We start from the raw sequence: 16,377 nt of genomic DNA on the forward strand, positions 1-16,377 counted from the left end.
GACAGCCTGAACTCGAAGCACTCCGTTTGTAGAAGGTTATTGACGGCTGAAGACCCAAACTCCACTTGCAGAGTCCTAGGTAGGATTAAGTCTTCCTGAAACCCTTCTGGTCATTAACCCAGGATGTGGGTAAACTTCCCCCCAGGCAGCGTGCATTGGAAAGTGGACTGTTTCCATCCTTCTCCAGATGGCCTGGGGAGGGGCATTCTCTCTTGGCTCTTGTCTGGGTGTGTCCTCGATGGACAATGCTGAGGTCTACAGAGTCATGAGTCATGGCCTATCACTTATGCTCTGACTGCCTTGGTCAAAAGACCCAGGACCAGTCTTGAAAGATCTTTTATCTAACATATGTGTCCCAAGCATGATCCTGTTCTGGACTCTGTAGTTCCACCAGTATCTGTGATACTTTGATCTGCCACCAATCATGAATTTGTGGCAACTTCCTGTGTTCCATGCCTTATTTAACTAAGCTTCCTGATTGTGAATCCTGGGGTGCCATTATGACTTGGTGCTAATGGCCTTCCTCATCAGAGGACGTGTCTGTGGCTTTGTATTGTCTGGCATAGTGGTTATGGCTTGGACTGCTAAATGCGAGGTTGGCAGTTTGAAACCACCAGCCACTCCTCAGGAGAAAGGCAGGGATTTCTACTCCTATAAAGAGTCTGAGAAACTCATAGGGGGCAGTTCTTCCCTGTCTTGTAGGGCCGTTGGGTCAGAATGAACTGCATGGCAATTGAATTGGGTTTTTGGTTTTGTACCTTTTGGGACTTGCCAAATCTTCTCCTTGAATTGTATTTGAGATTGGGGTTTCTTTAATACCCTAAAACAGAGGCCCGCCAGATTGGGATTTCACTCAGGAAATTTTTATTCCATGGGGACCACCCCAGAGTTCAGACAATCTTGGAGTCCAGCATTCATTAAATGAGAAAGTATGTTTTTATTAAAATTTTTCCCTATTGTTCAGTGATGTCAGATATTTATTTGGTTATTCGTTCTGCTATTTGTCTCAACATTCACTGTGTGACCGATTGTACTTGGAAAGAGACCCTTCAGGACCAAGTTACGGTAACTTCGGCATTAGAAAATTCCCTTTGGTAATCTTCCTAGGGAGAAAGATGATGCTGTCTAGCCTGTAAAGAATTAGTGTCAGAAACCCACAGGGAAGGTCCACTCTGTTCTTCAGGGGCAAGGTGAGTCCCAGTGGCCTGGGTGGCAGTGAATTTGGTTTGGAGCTTTGTTTGTTCTTTGATCCTGCCAGACTACCGATGGTTAGTGAGGTGCCTATTGTTCTGGGGTGAGCGGCCACATGGAAAGAGGAAATGCTGCCATTTCAACGAAATGTTAGGTAAACAGCAAAGAAAGGTCAAGGCCTTTACTCAGTGCCTCCCTTTCTAAGTAAAGAAGACTCGCCATTGAGTCAGCTCGACCACTGGGGACTCTGCACCACAGAACGAAACACTGCACAGTCCCCAGACCTCATAGCCCAATAGATCTGCCTCTGTGGGTTTTTGAAACTACATCTTTACGGAAACAGTCTCGACTTTCTCCGCCCCAGGTGAGCGGCTGCTGGTTTCCAACTCTTGACCTTGTCGTTAGCAGCCCGAGTCATGACCCATAAGACCACCTGGGCTCACAAAAGCATTGGTGAGTTTGAGAAGACCAGGGTCCTGGCTCACTGATGAGCCTGACCCTCTGGATGCTCACCCACAAAACATACACGCTTTATAATCCACCAGACAGGCTTCTGCAGTTGCTCTGGGTTTGGGGTAGCTCATCTCGGGGTCACTTGAAGACAAGGGGCTGATGAGGAAAGTTGGCGGCTGCAGGTGTGGCGAGGCTTCTCTGCTGTGACCATCCCCGGTAGCCACAGCAGAGAGGTGGGCACACTGATGATGCTGGGGACGGTAGGCTGGACTTGGGACTGTCCCAGGTACCTGGCTGTAAGTTTTCCCTCCCTTCTGCTCTTGTTCCTCCTTGTCCTCCCTTCCCACCTCTTTTGGCCTTTTCTCTGGTTGTGACCAGGTACCGGGCCAGTCAGGTACCTCTGGGACCCTGGGGATGAGGCAGCCTCTGCTGAGGTCTGCAAATCTGGGCAGGGTGTGTTGAGAGGGGGCACAGGCAGGGGGCAGCAGGTGGTTGGCGACTGTGGATGGCAGTGGAGGGGGCTGTAGCTGACCTCCTGGGGTTTCCCTGTTGCCAAGAGGTGGGGATCAGACAAGCCTCTGTGGCCCATCCTGCTGCTTCCTCTGACACCAAGCGCTCTCCCCACACGACTCCACACCCAGGCTGGGATCCAGCCTTCATTGCAAGGGCCACACAGAGTACGCAGGCGCTCACGCTTGAGGGGGCTTCTGAGGGTTGCTAATAGGTTACACGCGTCAGGCTCAGCCAACAGTAAGTATCCAGTCATTGGTCTCTCTCCGGTTCTCAGCCTCTCAGTCACGTGGTCCCTTGGTCTTAGCCTTTATGGGCCAGGAAGCCAGGCTTCCTGTCACTCTGTCCCACAGTTCCGGAGTCTCGGGGCAGATAAGGAGAAGGTATCCCACCGTCTTGGCACTGCTCCTCTGAGTCTTCGTGCTACCGTCTCTGGGCCACCTGTTCTCGGCAGCTTCTGACACTTCAGACAGAGATCCTGAAAGTGCTCTTCCAAGGCCCCCATGGCTCCTCTTCTTGACTGCTGCTTGGAGGATGCTCCTCCTTTTAGATGGGGGTGGAGGTGGCAGGGGGTGGGGTGGTAACGAAAACTCATCCATCCTTTCTATGTGTCCAATCATTTGGCGAGAGCTATAGAGACATGGGTTACAAGAGCCATATTAAGAACCATCTCTCCATCACAGTCAGCAGTGCCTCAGAGACTGAGGGAGTCCTGGCCACGGCCAGAGCAGGGAATGGCAGGAGGGTCAGTTCAATAAAGTGAGTAAATACTGAGATAGTTGATGTTTATTGTGCCAACCTGGCTTTGGAAGAAAGACTGAGCAACCTCTCTCTGCAGGATCGAGCCTTTGGGGCACAGCTCTGCTCCAACTCTTTCGGGAGTGCCACAAGTTGGAGTGGACTCAAAGGTTTTGTTGTTGTTTGTTTGAAGATTTCAATTGTCATAATGGAGGAACTGGGCCCTCACACACCATCAGTTCCAACTCACAGTGACCCTGTGGGCCAGGGTAGAACTGCGCTTGTCAGTTTCCTAGACTGTAACTCTTTATGGGAGTGGAACCTCGCTTTCCTCCCAAGACGCTACTTATGGTTTTGAACTGCTGACCTTGGTGATCAGCCCAACACATAACCCACTAAGCCACCCAGGGTCATCAACAACTAGGTCCTAAGCAGGTTGTTATAGAGCAAGCTAAAGACCCCCTGCTCAAACTGAGATTCAGGGTGTAGCTTGGGTCTGGAGAACACGCCTATGGTCAGAACTGGGCCAAGGGCAAGGAGGAGTTGATACAGAGAGCAATTATGAGATTAATTATTCTTTTCTAGATTAATTCTGGATCTAGCTGGTTGGGATGCCAGCTGTAACAATTATACTAAACGAATAGGAGCCTCATGAATAAATTGATACTTAAAGGAATGGTCACACTGTCAATAAAACCCAGTATCTGGCGGCCGCTTCAAAACTGAAATGGTGATTAGAGGTGAAACAGTTATATAGTTGACGCAGAAGGCAGGTGATAAGAAAAACCAATAATTACATGAAGGCTGGGGAAGCCTGTTGTCATATAGGTGGTGGAGCCATTGTGTTAGTTCAGGTAGACTAGAGAAACAAATTCATAGACACTCATATGTGTATAAGAAAAAGCTTTGGGAAAAAAAAAGAAAAAGCTTTGTACACAAGAGCAATTGAATATTGAGAAAACATCCCAGCCCAGTCCAGATCAAGTCCCTAGGTCTGATATTAGCCCATGTGTCCAACACCAACCTATAAAGTCCTCTTCAGACTCATGAAACACATGCAATGACGTGGAATGCAGGAAGGTCACAGGCCAGTGGGTGGGAAGTCTTGTGGCTCCAGCGGCGGTGTAAGCATCTCAGCGCTGGCGGGGTCTCCCTCATGGCTCCTCCAGTACAGGACACTAGTGTAGCTCCATGTCTTGTCAGCTGCAATGTCTCCCAGTCACTGAGGCTGCAGTCCTGCCTCCAGGGAGCTATTTATATCCTTGGCACTCCCAAATGAGTTCATCAAGCTGTGCCCTGATTGACAGGCTAAACTCCAACCCTTCACTCTCAATCCTCTCCAATTGACAACAGATTATATAACTACCACAGCCATAGAGTCCATCAGCAAAGCCCGAAGCCACCCTGCCTTCGGGCTTCTGTGTGCAAACAGTTGAAACCGGTCCTTCTGTAATTTACTGTGAACTGCAGGGACTGCCTTTGACGGCGCTGCTCTCAGTCCAGGAGCCCGGGGGCGTAGTGGGTTACGTGTTGGGTTGCTGACCACAATGCCAGCAGTCAACCACTCCGAGGAAGGAAGATGAGGCTTTCTACTCCCGGAAATAGTCCCAGTCTCGGAACCCCACACGGGCAGTTGTCCTCTGCCTTACGGGGTTGCTCTGACGATGGTAGTGTGCTCTGCAGAGCTAGCTCCCAGTCCCCCTCCGTGCACTGTGGATCCTTGAACTAGGCTGTGTTAGTTTCCTGTGGCTCTTCTAACAAATGGCCGCAAACCGAAAGGCTTAAGAACGAACACACACACACACACTCTCTGATTCTCTTTTTTTTTTTTTTAGTTTTATAGATTTATTTTCAAAGGGAAAAACACTTAAGACAACTTAAATACAAGTCCAAAAGAATTACTCTGTTAACATCAGCAGTGATGCTGCTAGGCCGCCTTGCTTCTAGACACTCGCCAGAGTCATCCTGGTCTTCTCACAGGGAAGGAAGAAAGGTGGTCTGATACGTTATTCATATACATCCTTCTTATCTGCAATGTAATCTACAATTTCTTGTGGACACATTAACTTTTCCGCGTCTATATCTGGAATTTCAAAACCAAATTCGTCTTCCATGGCCATGATAATCTCCACTTGGTCCAAACTGTCTAAGCCCAGGTCTTTCATAAAATGGGAATTTACTGAAAGCTTTTCGGGGTCAATCTTATCATAGAGTTTCAAGACGTAGAGAACACGGTCCTTGATTCCATCTAACGTCAATGGTGGGGCATCACTATACCGGCGGCAGAGCTGTGTCACTCTACCAGGAGCCTGCACGAGCACCGAGGCCGACTGCGGAGCCCTGGGGCTCGTCCGGATCCCCGAGGGAAACAGAGTAGTGCTGAGTGGCCGGGCCACGGCCAGCGTGGTGGCCCGAGGCAGCGCCACGAAGGCCGCGGGGAGGCGGCGGACACAGGTGGAAAGGACACGAGCCGCCATGGCTACACCAACCCAGAATGCCACTGATTCTCTTACAGAACTGGCGTCCCCATGTCTAACATCGCAGTGACAGCAGGGCCGGGCTTCCGTCTGGGGCTCTCGAGAAGTGGTTTCCTTCTTTCTTCTGTCTCTGAAGGCCACTGTTGCCCACGGTCCCTTCCTCACATTTTACCAACCTCTTGCTTTGTCGGTGCATCTCCTATTGCTTACTTTGACCTTCCTGCCTACATTGGGCCCACCCAAATAATCCAGGACAATCCTCCCATTTTAAGACCCTTCATTTGACCAGCCCTCTACAGTTCTTTGTGCCATGGAAGGTAACATGTTCGCAGGTTCTAGGAATCAGGCTGTGGACATGGTTGGGGAGGTGGGTATTTCTGCAGCACGAGATCTCTTGAACGCGTTGGAAAGTGAGGATGTTACTTTGAGGACTGAGGCACGCCTGATGCAAGCCAGGGTGTTTTCTGTTTTTACCAACAGATAAATCAATTTATTAAAATAGTTGATTTAAGCATCTGCAATGGTGACTTCAACCTCTACTCCAGACTCAATACTGATGGAAGTGATCTGCTTCACTATCTCAGACGGACTGTGCAAGTCAATGAGACGCTTGTGGATCCTCATCTGGAATCGATCCCAGGTCTTAGAACCTTCCCCACAGGGAGTTTCCCTGGTCGTAATTCTCAGAGTCTTGGTAGGCATCCTAACTGGTCCCTTCACTTCCAGGTTTTTCTCCTTAGCCCCTCTGATCAAGTCAGCACACACTTTCTCCAAGGATTTCACGTTGCGGCTGGTCAGAGTAATTCTAATTCAGTGAATGGCCACCTCTGGTTCCACAGGTGTCTTTCCGGTGTCCTTAAATGCCATGGTGGCGGGGCGCTTCCTGACTGACTTGTTCCTCGGTGAGAGCGAACAGCAGTGAGTCAGGAATGGGAGCGGGGGGTGGAGCATGGCGGGAGGACAGCCGCGTCTTCTTAAAAGAGCCAAGGTATTTTCAACGGCTTCGTGTGCGCATGAAGTGGGACATTGGATAAGGAAGCCTGGAGAAGAATCGATGCACATGAACCGTGGTGCTGGCGAAGAACGTTGAAAGTCCCACGGACTGAGAAAAGAGCAAATTGCTCTGTCTTGGAATATACTCGGAGTGTTCCTTAGAGGCAAGGATGTTGACACTTTGTCTTACACACTTTGGACATGTTGTCACCAGAGACCAGTCTCTAGAGAACAACATCACGCCTGGTAAAGTAGAGGGGCCGTGTAGACGAGGAAGGCCCTCAAGGAGATGGACTGACCCAATGGCTGCAACAATGGGCTCAAACACAGGAACAATTGTGAGGATGCTGTATGACTGGGCAGGGTTCCGTTCTGTAGTTCATGGGCTCATTGTGGTCGGAACCAGCTCAAAGACATCTAGCAACATCAACACAAGCTCCTTCTCCAAAGGTGACCTGTGTCTCTCCCCACCGGTCTCCACGGAAGCTGGAGACTCCTGTGGTACCCCTTCCAGTCACAACCTGGCATGTCCTTCAGACTATGGAGGCTCTACGTTAGCCTGGTAACTGCTCCTTGTGCGTGAGGAAGTCTGGGAGTCAGAGAAGGTAGGGCTGCGGGTGAAGAGTGAGCTTTAGCTGCTTCCCTATGCAGAGAAACAGAGGCCTTGTGTTTTCTCACAGCAGGGAAGCTGAAAAGGATGTTGTTGTCGGAGATCTACCAGATGGTTCGGATTTCCCTTAGAAACTCGCTTCTTTGAGGACCCAGTGGACAGACGTCAGAGCTCGAGCAACTCTGAGGAGCTCAGGGTGCTTAGGCGTCTCTCGGGGAGGGTGAGCCTCAGAACTGGGCTCCAAAGCTGATAGATCATTGGTCTCTTTCCCATCCATTCTGCACGCTTGGCTAGACTTGTGTTGAGAGCAGTTCAGAAGAGTCGCAGAGTCAGCTTCTGGGAGCTTGCTAACTATTTCCCCCGTCTGTGCCACATGGTGGGTTTCAGGCTGGGCTGAGGAGCCCCATACATGAATCCCAAGTGTGTCCTGCATGCCACATTTCAGAATGCATCTTGGATCTTTGAATCAAGTCTGATCAGTGCAGGGTCACTGTGTTAGGGTTCTTTAGAGAAACAAAACCAGGACACTTACCATTATATATATATATATATGTATATATATATATAATATGATATCATATATATCATACATATGAATAGATACATATATCACAAAGGAATAGAACAGCTAATTAGTCCACACTGCAGTACAGAGGGCTCAATTCAACTCACTCTGCGGAGCAGTTAATATACTGGAAGTCCTTTAACTCATAGGGCTGCTGAATCCAAGGTCAAGGAAGCAGACAGCTGAGTCTTCCATAGAACAATGCAGGCAGTCTGGCCACAGGCAGCAAACAGCAGGGCAGGCCACCAACAGTCAGCAGCTCAGGAGCTTAGCAAAGCACGCCCAGATGGGATATCGAACTAAAGCAATGCAAGATGCAGGATCCGACAGATTCACACTCAAGCTATGTACACACCAGCAGCATGGCAAAGCAGGTCTCGATGGAACCTCAAGCTCTGGCGACACGATCCACAGTTGGCTGTCCCATAGGTAGTGTAGCTCACAAGTTGAGACAGAAAACTAGCTAAAGCAGCCACATGCTGGTCCAGAGAACAAGAGAGAGAGGGGCAGAGCTTGCTGAACCATTTATCTTTTCACCCTCCAATCAAACTGCAACCTCATTAGTCCCACATGTTCCTATTGGTCAGGTTGGCACAATAAACCTACCTATCAGAGTCACCTTGACTGTAAAATGAAGAGTTGTGGGGGCCAGTCTCTAACACCCTCCAACTCTGCAATGCTTGTGGTTGGGAAAGGTCACAGAAGATCGTGTTTTGGAGTTAGAAGCAGTGAGGCTAGCATTTGGAGGATTCGTACTTTCACCTCCAAGTCCAGGAGAGAATATGGTGGAAAGATGGACTAAATTGTCCTAGAGCAATGGTCTCCCACAGCTCAGGCTGAGTGGTGTTCTGATCTCTGAGGAATGAGAAGCCAGACTTGGAGAGTGATTCCCTCTTGCTCTGCCTCCTCCTGTCAGTCTCCTGTGCAGCAGCCTCGTGGTGGGAGGAAGGCACAGCTTTGGAGCAGAACAGCCTCCCCCGGAGAAGCAGACCCGGGGCCCAGGAGATGGTGAACGGAGAGAGTCGCCATCTTGTTGGGGAAAGAGTTCATTTCAGAGTAGGCAAGCCCCAATACTTTGGGTTGGTCTGGATTCCATTGATTGCTTCTCTCCCCCTTTTGTGAGTCCCAAGAGAACTATGCGCGTCCAAGGGAGGCCTTTCTTTCTTTCTTTTTTTTCTTCTTTTGGATACATTTCTTCAGGGTTTATTGTTATGATCATTTCTTTCTTTTTTAATCATTTTATTGGGGGTGCATACAACTCTTATCATAATCTATACATGTGTCGATTGTATAAAGCACATTTGTACATTCGTTACCCTCATCATTCTCAAAACATTTGCTCTCCACTTAAACCCTTGGCATCAGCTCCTAATTTTCCCCCTCCCTCCCCCATTCCCCCTCCCTCATGAACCCTTGATAATTTATAAATTATTTTTTTGTCATATCTTGTCCTGTCCGACATCTCCCTTCACCCACTTTTCTGCTGTCCGTCCCCCAGGGAGGGGGTTATATGTAGATCCCTGTAATCGGTTCCCCCTTTCTACCCCACCCTCCCTCCACCCTCCTGGTATCGCTACTCTCACCAGTGGTCCTGAAGGGAACATCTGTCCTGGATTCCCTGTGTTTCCAGTTCCTATCTGTACCAGTGTGCATCCTCTGGTCTAGCCAGATTTGTCAGGTAGAATTGGGATCATGATAGTGGGAGGGGAAGCATTTAGGAGTTAGAGGAAAGTTGTATGTTTCATCACTGCTACATCGCACCCTGACTGGCTCATCTCCTCCCAGAGACGTTTCTGTAAGAGGATGTTCAGTTGCCTACAGATTGGCTTTGGGTCCCAGTCTGCATTTCCCCCTCATTCATAATGATATGATTTTTTGTTTTTTGATGTCTGATAACTGATCCCTGCGGCACTCTGTGTTCACACAGGCTGGTGTGCTTCTTCCATGTGGGCTTTGTTGCTTCTGAGCTAGATGGCCAATAGTTTACCTTCAAGCCTTTAAGACCCCAGATGCTATCTCTTTTGATAGCTTGGCTCCATCAGCTTTCTTCACCACATTTGCTTATGCACTCATTTGTCTGCACCAATTGTGTTGGGAAGTTGAGCATCATAGAATGCCAGTTTAATAGAACAAAGTATTCTTGCATTCAGGGAGTACTTGAGTGGAAGACAAATGTCCATCTGCTACCTTAGTACTAAACCTATACATATATGCACATAGATCTATTTCCCCATCCTCATATAAAAATATATTTGCCCTTGATAATCCACAAATTGTTATTTTGTCATATCTTGCCCTATCTATGTATATGCATGGATTGTGATAAGAGTTGTATGAGCCCCTAATAAAATGTTTTAAATTATATATATTTGCATATGTACATGCCTTTATTTAGACCTCTATCAATGCCCTTTGGGGAGGTTTTTCTTTAAAGATGGAAAGAAGAAGAACTGAAAGGAGCAAAGATGACTTACTTACTTTGGCCACATCATCGGGAAAGACCAATTGCTAGAAATGGGCGTCATGTTTGGTGGATGGAGGTCAGCAAAAATAAGGGACATCCTCCACGAGATGGACTGAGACAGCAGTGGCAGCACTGTGTGGCAACACACCCACGGCCCTGCAGCTGGCACAAGAGCTGCAATGCTTTGTTTGGTGATAGAGCACGTTGCTGGAGCCAACTGGATGGCAACAAACAAAGCCACGCCACAGCGGATGATGACACGGACAGTTGATATGGATGAGTCCCCAGCTGGTATCAGGAGCCCTGAATTGGCCTGGTTCTGGTGTCCTGTGAACCACCCTTGATCCTTACCAGGCCTCAGAGGAAGTGGTGGAACCTGGCCGGGGCCAAGCATGTGGCCATAGAGCTCTTTGGAAAAGATGAGAATGCCTGCCTGGGAATCTTAGCTCATGGGAACGAGGTAAGTACAGAGTCTCTTACTGTCTGGCGCTCACTGCCTCCCAGCCCCCAAGGCAGCCTCAGTCTTTCTCAGCAGACCACACATGTAATTAGTGTGGGGAGGCTTCTGGGAAGGCGTCAGTCTTTTCAGCCACAGATAGACGTGAGGGAAAAGACTGAGGGGGTGGCTCTACCACACCGTTTTGGGATTTGGCAGTGTCGTGGTCAGGAATTCACCGTGGGCTTGTCTGTTTGGTCGCTCTGGGTTTCTCTACCAATGGTGGCTTTGGACACCACCAAGGACCCCCTAGATCTATGGGATCTGAACAGCCCTGTACCAGCCCAGGGTGCTGGCAAGCATGGCCTGATTTCAGGCCAAGTAGAGCAAATGGGAGTTAAGGAGATAACAGACAAACCTATTCGAGCCTCCAGAAAGCTTTTCAGTGTTGTGTCCCTTCATTTTTCCTTCATCTCCTCAACCACCGAACAGCTCCACGGAGTCCCTGGTGAAGGTGGGTGTTGTGGATTGAACCGTGTCCCATGTGGGATCCTAATCCCAACACCTCTGGAGGGGGGCCCTGGTGGCCCGCTGGTTAAAGTGGCTGGCTGCCAACTGAAAGCTGGTGGTTTTGACCCATTGATGGCGCTGTGCGAGAAAACTGACAGCTTCTAATGTGGTGATTCAAAATATCATGGTGCACCTGAGCCCAGTGACAGCATCTGGACTCATTTTAGAGAGGTCTCGGGCAGCAGATTGAAACAGTTTGCCCATTGTTTGATTTCTTGACTGCTGCTTCACGAGTGTTGATTGTGGATTCAAGGACAAACGAATCCTGGACACCTTCCATCTTTTCTCCAGGTACCATGATGTTGTCCACCACCGCAGAAAGGGGGCATTTACAACACATAGTTTGGAGTGATATAATTCAATTCATAGCAGATGGCATACAAGATCTTCTTATCAGTCAGGATTTATGACTGTAAGCAACTGGTTCTGGCTGATTAAGCCAAGAGAGACTAATAAAAAAGATATCTGCAGCTAACAGCCTTGGAAGTCCTGTGGGGCCATTCTCGCCCATCCTGCTGGGTGGAATGAGGCCTCTGGGTGTAACCCTGTCAGGGAAGAGGGGTTTCTTTGTGATGTTAATGAGGCCAGGTCAGTGTAGGGTGTGCCTTCAACCTAGTCCTTCCTTAGCTATACAGCAGGGCAGATGGGACACTGGTGCAAGCACAAAAGGGGAAAGGTGGAAGCCCCATGAAGATGGCCAAACCCCAAGATGTCAAGGACTACAGGAATGGAAAGAGACCAAGATCTTCCCCCAGAAACCAACCCAGAGAGAGCCTTTCCCACAGCCGGCACCCTGACTTCAGATTTCAGCTGTTAGATACTACATTTCTGACTTTTAAAGCTCTGTGTAGGGGAAGCAGGGAGGGAGGGGGAGAAATGAGGAGCTGATATCAAAGCCTCAAGTAGAAAGAAAATGTTTTGAGAATGACGATGGCAACAAATGCACAAATGTGCTTGACACAATGGATGGATTGTGATAAGAATTATATGAGCCCCAATAAAATGATTTAAATAAAATTAAAAAGCTCCATGTGCACGTGTGCATGTGATTTCTGTTACAGCAGCTCTCAGAAATTAAGACAGTGGGGATGAGTGAGAGCTGGCTTTTGTGGACATTGGGTATTCGATACGTCCAGATGAGGAGGAATATATGGTGAGAAGGTTTCTTAGTTAGCTGTAAGAAATGAACTTATTTTCTCACAGTTAAGGTGGCTAGAAATTTGGATTAAAGGTGCCAGTTCAAAGGGAAGTCTCTCTCTCTCTCTCTTTCTCTGTTGATTCTTAAGGAAGGTCTTTGGCGGTTCCTGAGTATCTCGGCATCTATTTTACCTTATGTCTCCTTGGGTATAAATACTCTCCTGGTGTTTAAAATACTGGTGTTTTAGCTTCTAGCACAGCTACATGCAAGTTATAACAGAGTATTCCAAATTCCCAAGATTGCCAATCTTCTTCTTTCTCCAGCCGGTGGTTGGAGCCATCAACTTGCTGGTCAGCCCAATGCCTAACCCACAGAAGATGGGAACGAACTGTAGACTTCCGGTTCCAGAAGGTGGACCGAGGACGTGATTACCTTTCCTTCCACGCCTAACTCCATAGAAATCACAGAAGAGCTTGTTTGAGCTGGAAGAATGGGAGTTATTATCTAGAAAAATTGAGGAAGCTACTAGAAAGTAGCAGGTGGGACTGGAGTGGTGTAGGAAGTAGATTACCTTTCTCTTTTCTTTCTCAGCTACACATCTGGAGAGAGATCTACATCCCCCTTCGTTACTCCCTTTGCCTTTTGTTCACCCTTGGAACAAGGAGCTGCTAATCTGGTCCAAGGTCGCCCTGAGTCTACTGGAAACCCTTGGTGTCAAGTTATTCACGGCCTCCATCTTGCTAAATCTGTGGTCCTGGATCTGCTTCTTAAGCGACCTCTCAAGAACATTTGTCACACTTAACCGCTCCTTTTGGAAACACTCTCTTCACTGGTTTTCTTTATTTATCAAAACAAATTTTAACAGTTTTATTGGCACTCCATCTACATATCATACTATTCGATGGTCCAATCATATCAAGGAGAGTTGTGCAATCTTAACCACAACCAATTTTAGAAAATTGATTCATGTATTTTTTGTTGCAATTTTGGCAAAAATATACACAACAAAACATTCTCCAAGTTAACAGCTTCTCCAAGTGTAACCAGTGCCGTTGACTACACTCTTGGTGTGGTGCAACCATTGTTTCTAGTCCTTTCCAAACGATCGCACCGTTAACACAAACTCGATGCCCCTCCACAAGGCTCTTCCTCCTTCACCCCTGGTAGCCATTGGTCAAGAATGGCTTCTTTCTTGTTTATTTTTCGTCGTTTTCTGGATAAAATACTGACAGCACACACTTCCATAGTTAGATCGCTGGTCACTGCTTTTCATGATACCATCCTCCTCTTGTCCCTCCTACCCCCATCTCTCGCACCCTCAGCCCCCCACTGATGGCTTTGAGCTTGTCTGGGGCTTTCTTGTGATTAGGTCCAGGTTGCTTAAACCCTCCTGGGACCTGGGTGAGGTGGTGTCTGCCTCACAGCATCACATCCGGAGGCGTAGACTATCCCTTTGTTACTCATGATTGGCAGTCACTTGGTCATCTAGCCATACTTGTAAATCCTCTCCTGCCCTGCAATTAATAAAGAGCCCTGGAAGAGACATTGTAAGACCATGCAGACACAGCACTCTGCATCAGAATTTCCCACTGGACTTTGGAATGATCCAAATTATGCCCTTTTGCCTTCCTGGAACAGCTTCATCCTTCTCTCTCCTTTATCTACCGAATCTTCTTAATCTCTGGGTATCAGCTCTCACACGAATTCTGCAAGCAGATTTTCCCTGACCACGCTAGCCAGTTTCTAGAAATGGTCATGATCTGCTAGGGAGGGCCATCCGTGGTGGGGCACGCAAGACAAGTAGACAGCAGCCTGTCTACTGTCTAGGTAGTGAACGTTTTTGCAAGGAGAAACAAAAGGGAGTAAACATTTTGTCCCCCAGAGCCTGAGGGGGACGTTCTCATGTAAGAAATGCCTACTCTGGGTCCTAGGGCTGGAGGAAAAGCATCCCGCCTCAGCTACTCGTTCCAGGACCATGAAGTCATCCACATTCAGCAGCACAGGTACCTGCCCAGCCCATCGGGCTCACACCCCACCCCTCTTCTGCACATGTGCTGAAGGCAGGCTGCTGCAACAGGAACTTACATTGGCTGCTAATGCGAGGGTGAAACACATCTGCTTCATCTAGCGTTTAAGAGATAACCAGGAGGCACCGAATATTTGAGGACAGCCTACAGCGTCAAAAGAAACTTCCTCACCTAATAGAACTAACTTCCAAAGAAATAAAACTAATTTCTAAAACAGGAAAACATAAAATCTATAACTAAATGTGGGAATTATTGAAATAAATATGGGAGAAATACAGCTAATAGCTGAAACAGAAGACTCCTTTAAACTGAGTGCAGTTAGTATGTTCAACAAGCTGTAGGAGGTTAATTTACTCAAGAAGAAAAACAGATCACTGTAAGAGAAAAAAAGCTTTCTGGAATTTAACTTAATTTTGCTAGAAAAAAATCTCAATAAATGAGCTACATAGCAGAATGGGCAGAGGTGAAGATCAAATTAGTGAGCTCGAGGCTGTAAGTCCTTAGAAATAGGTGAAGAAACACTGAATTGTACACACACGCGTGCACACTCTTCTACATATGGCATTATCTTTGGGATGAGGCAGTGGGGCCCTGGATTGCTTTGGGGTTCTTTTGAGTTGCTTCCTATTCAACCGGACCCTGTGTACAACAGAAGCAAACACGGCCTCGGCCTGCACCGGCCTCCCAATCCTTGCTGAGTTCGAGCCCCTTGTAGCAGTTGCGATGTCAGTCCATCTTGCTGAGGTTTCCTCTTTACCAACCACGATGCTCCTGGGTCCTGGGAGTACATCATTCTCCCAGTTCCCGGGACAGGTCCCTGCTGATGAAATGCTCAAAGCACACAAGACTAAACCCCTCCATCCTGGCTTCTAAGCCGGATTCTGGCCACGCTTCTTCCGAGTTGGGTTTATTTGTTCTTCTGGCAGTCTAGCGTTTATTCAGTGTGCTTTGCCAACACCATAATTCAAATACATCCCTCGGTTCCTCTTTAGTCTTCATTGTCCAACTCTTGCATGAATAGGAAGCCATCGAAAATACCATAGCCTGGCATACCTCTAAGTGACATCTTCGCTTTTTAACACTTTTTTTTTTGGGGGGGGCAGCATATTTGCCCAATGTGATACGAAATTTGATCTCTTGACTGCTACTTCCATAGGCATCTATTATGGACCCAAGTCAAATGAACTCTGACAACTTGGATCTTTCCTCCATGTATCATGATGCTACTTATGGGTCTAGGTGGGAGGGTTTTTGTTGTCTTTCTGTTAAGATATAATCTATGCTGAAGGCAGTGGTCCTTGATCTCCACCAGCAAGTACTTCAAATCCCTTCTGCTCTCAAACAAAATGTTAAGTTCTCTGCGATTGCTGTCCGTGAGCACTGCCATGCTCGTCCCATAGGCCAGTTGCTCAGAGGAGTCACTCAGCACAGAGACTGAAGAAGGATGGTGACAGGACACAACCCTGACGCGCTCTGCCTGACTTTCAACCATGCACTAGCCCCTGTTCTACGCCGGGTCCACGTACAGGTTCCTCGCGAGCACGGTTAACTTCTGGAATTCCTGTTCTCTGTCATGTTGCCCACAGTTTGTTACGGCCCATGCAGTCACATGCCTTTGCACAGTCAACAAAGCACGGGCAGACATTTCTCTGGCACTCTCTGCTCTCAGTCGAGATCCCTCTTTCCGTGCCCTCTTCTGAATCTGATTTGAGCCCCTGGCACATCCCTGCTGATGTACCTGCTGCAACCATTTCAGAGTTTGAGGTCCCGTTTTGGAGAATGCGGTGTGGGGCTCATCAACTGTACCCCAACCCATGGGGTGAGGACTCTGGCGGACCCCAGGGAGGTGCTTGCTGGGTAGCCATGCCTGCCTTGCTGGACCACATCCCAGTTATCCCTGCCCCGCTACCTCCAGGCCTGGGCCCCTTCCTGGGCCAGACTCCTCGTTATGGTGTGTGGACTGCTAGCTCTGAGGAATGGCTGACAGCAAGCCTTCTTAGGGGCACGAGAGCTGGGCATGGACGGACAGAACTAGCAGCAAGATGGGCCGAGGGGGCTGGGGAAGGGCTAGAACTGGGCTCTGCCTGTAGTCTCTCGTAGTTCCTGCATGAGGGAGGCAGACATGCACACACACTGACACCCAGGGGTATGAAGCCGCTGGCTCCTGGCTGCCTGGCCTGGAACTGCTCAAGGGGGCCCCAGAGT

At 48.4% G+C, this 16,377-nt stretch overlaps 1 protein-coding gene across 1 annotated transcript; it reads right to left on the reverse strand.

Annotated features, from left to right (window-relative positions):
- Positions 1 to 4,706: 4,706 nt before the first annotated feature.
- On the reverse strand, positions 4,707 to 5,381 carry LOC142461698 (acyl carrier protein, mitochondrial). The gene has a single exon (XM_075563628.1). The coding sequence runs from the start codon at positions 5,367 to 5,369 to the stop codon at positions 4,899 to 4,901; it is 471 nt and encodes a 156-aa protein (XP_075419743.1). The 5' UTR covers positions 5,370 to 5,381; the 3' UTR covers positions 4,707 to 4,898.
- Positions 5,382 to 16,377: the final 10,996 nt, after the last annotated feature.

The sequence above is a fragment of the Tenrec ecaudatus genome, chromosome 11 (genome assembly GCF_050624435.1).
Source record: "Tenrec ecaudatus isolate mTenEca1 chromosome 11, mTenEca1.hap1, whole genome shotgun sequence".
Classification (NCBI taxonomy): Eukaryota; Metazoa; Chordata; class Mammalia; order Afrosoricida; family Tenrecidae; genus Tenrec; species Tenrec ecaudatus.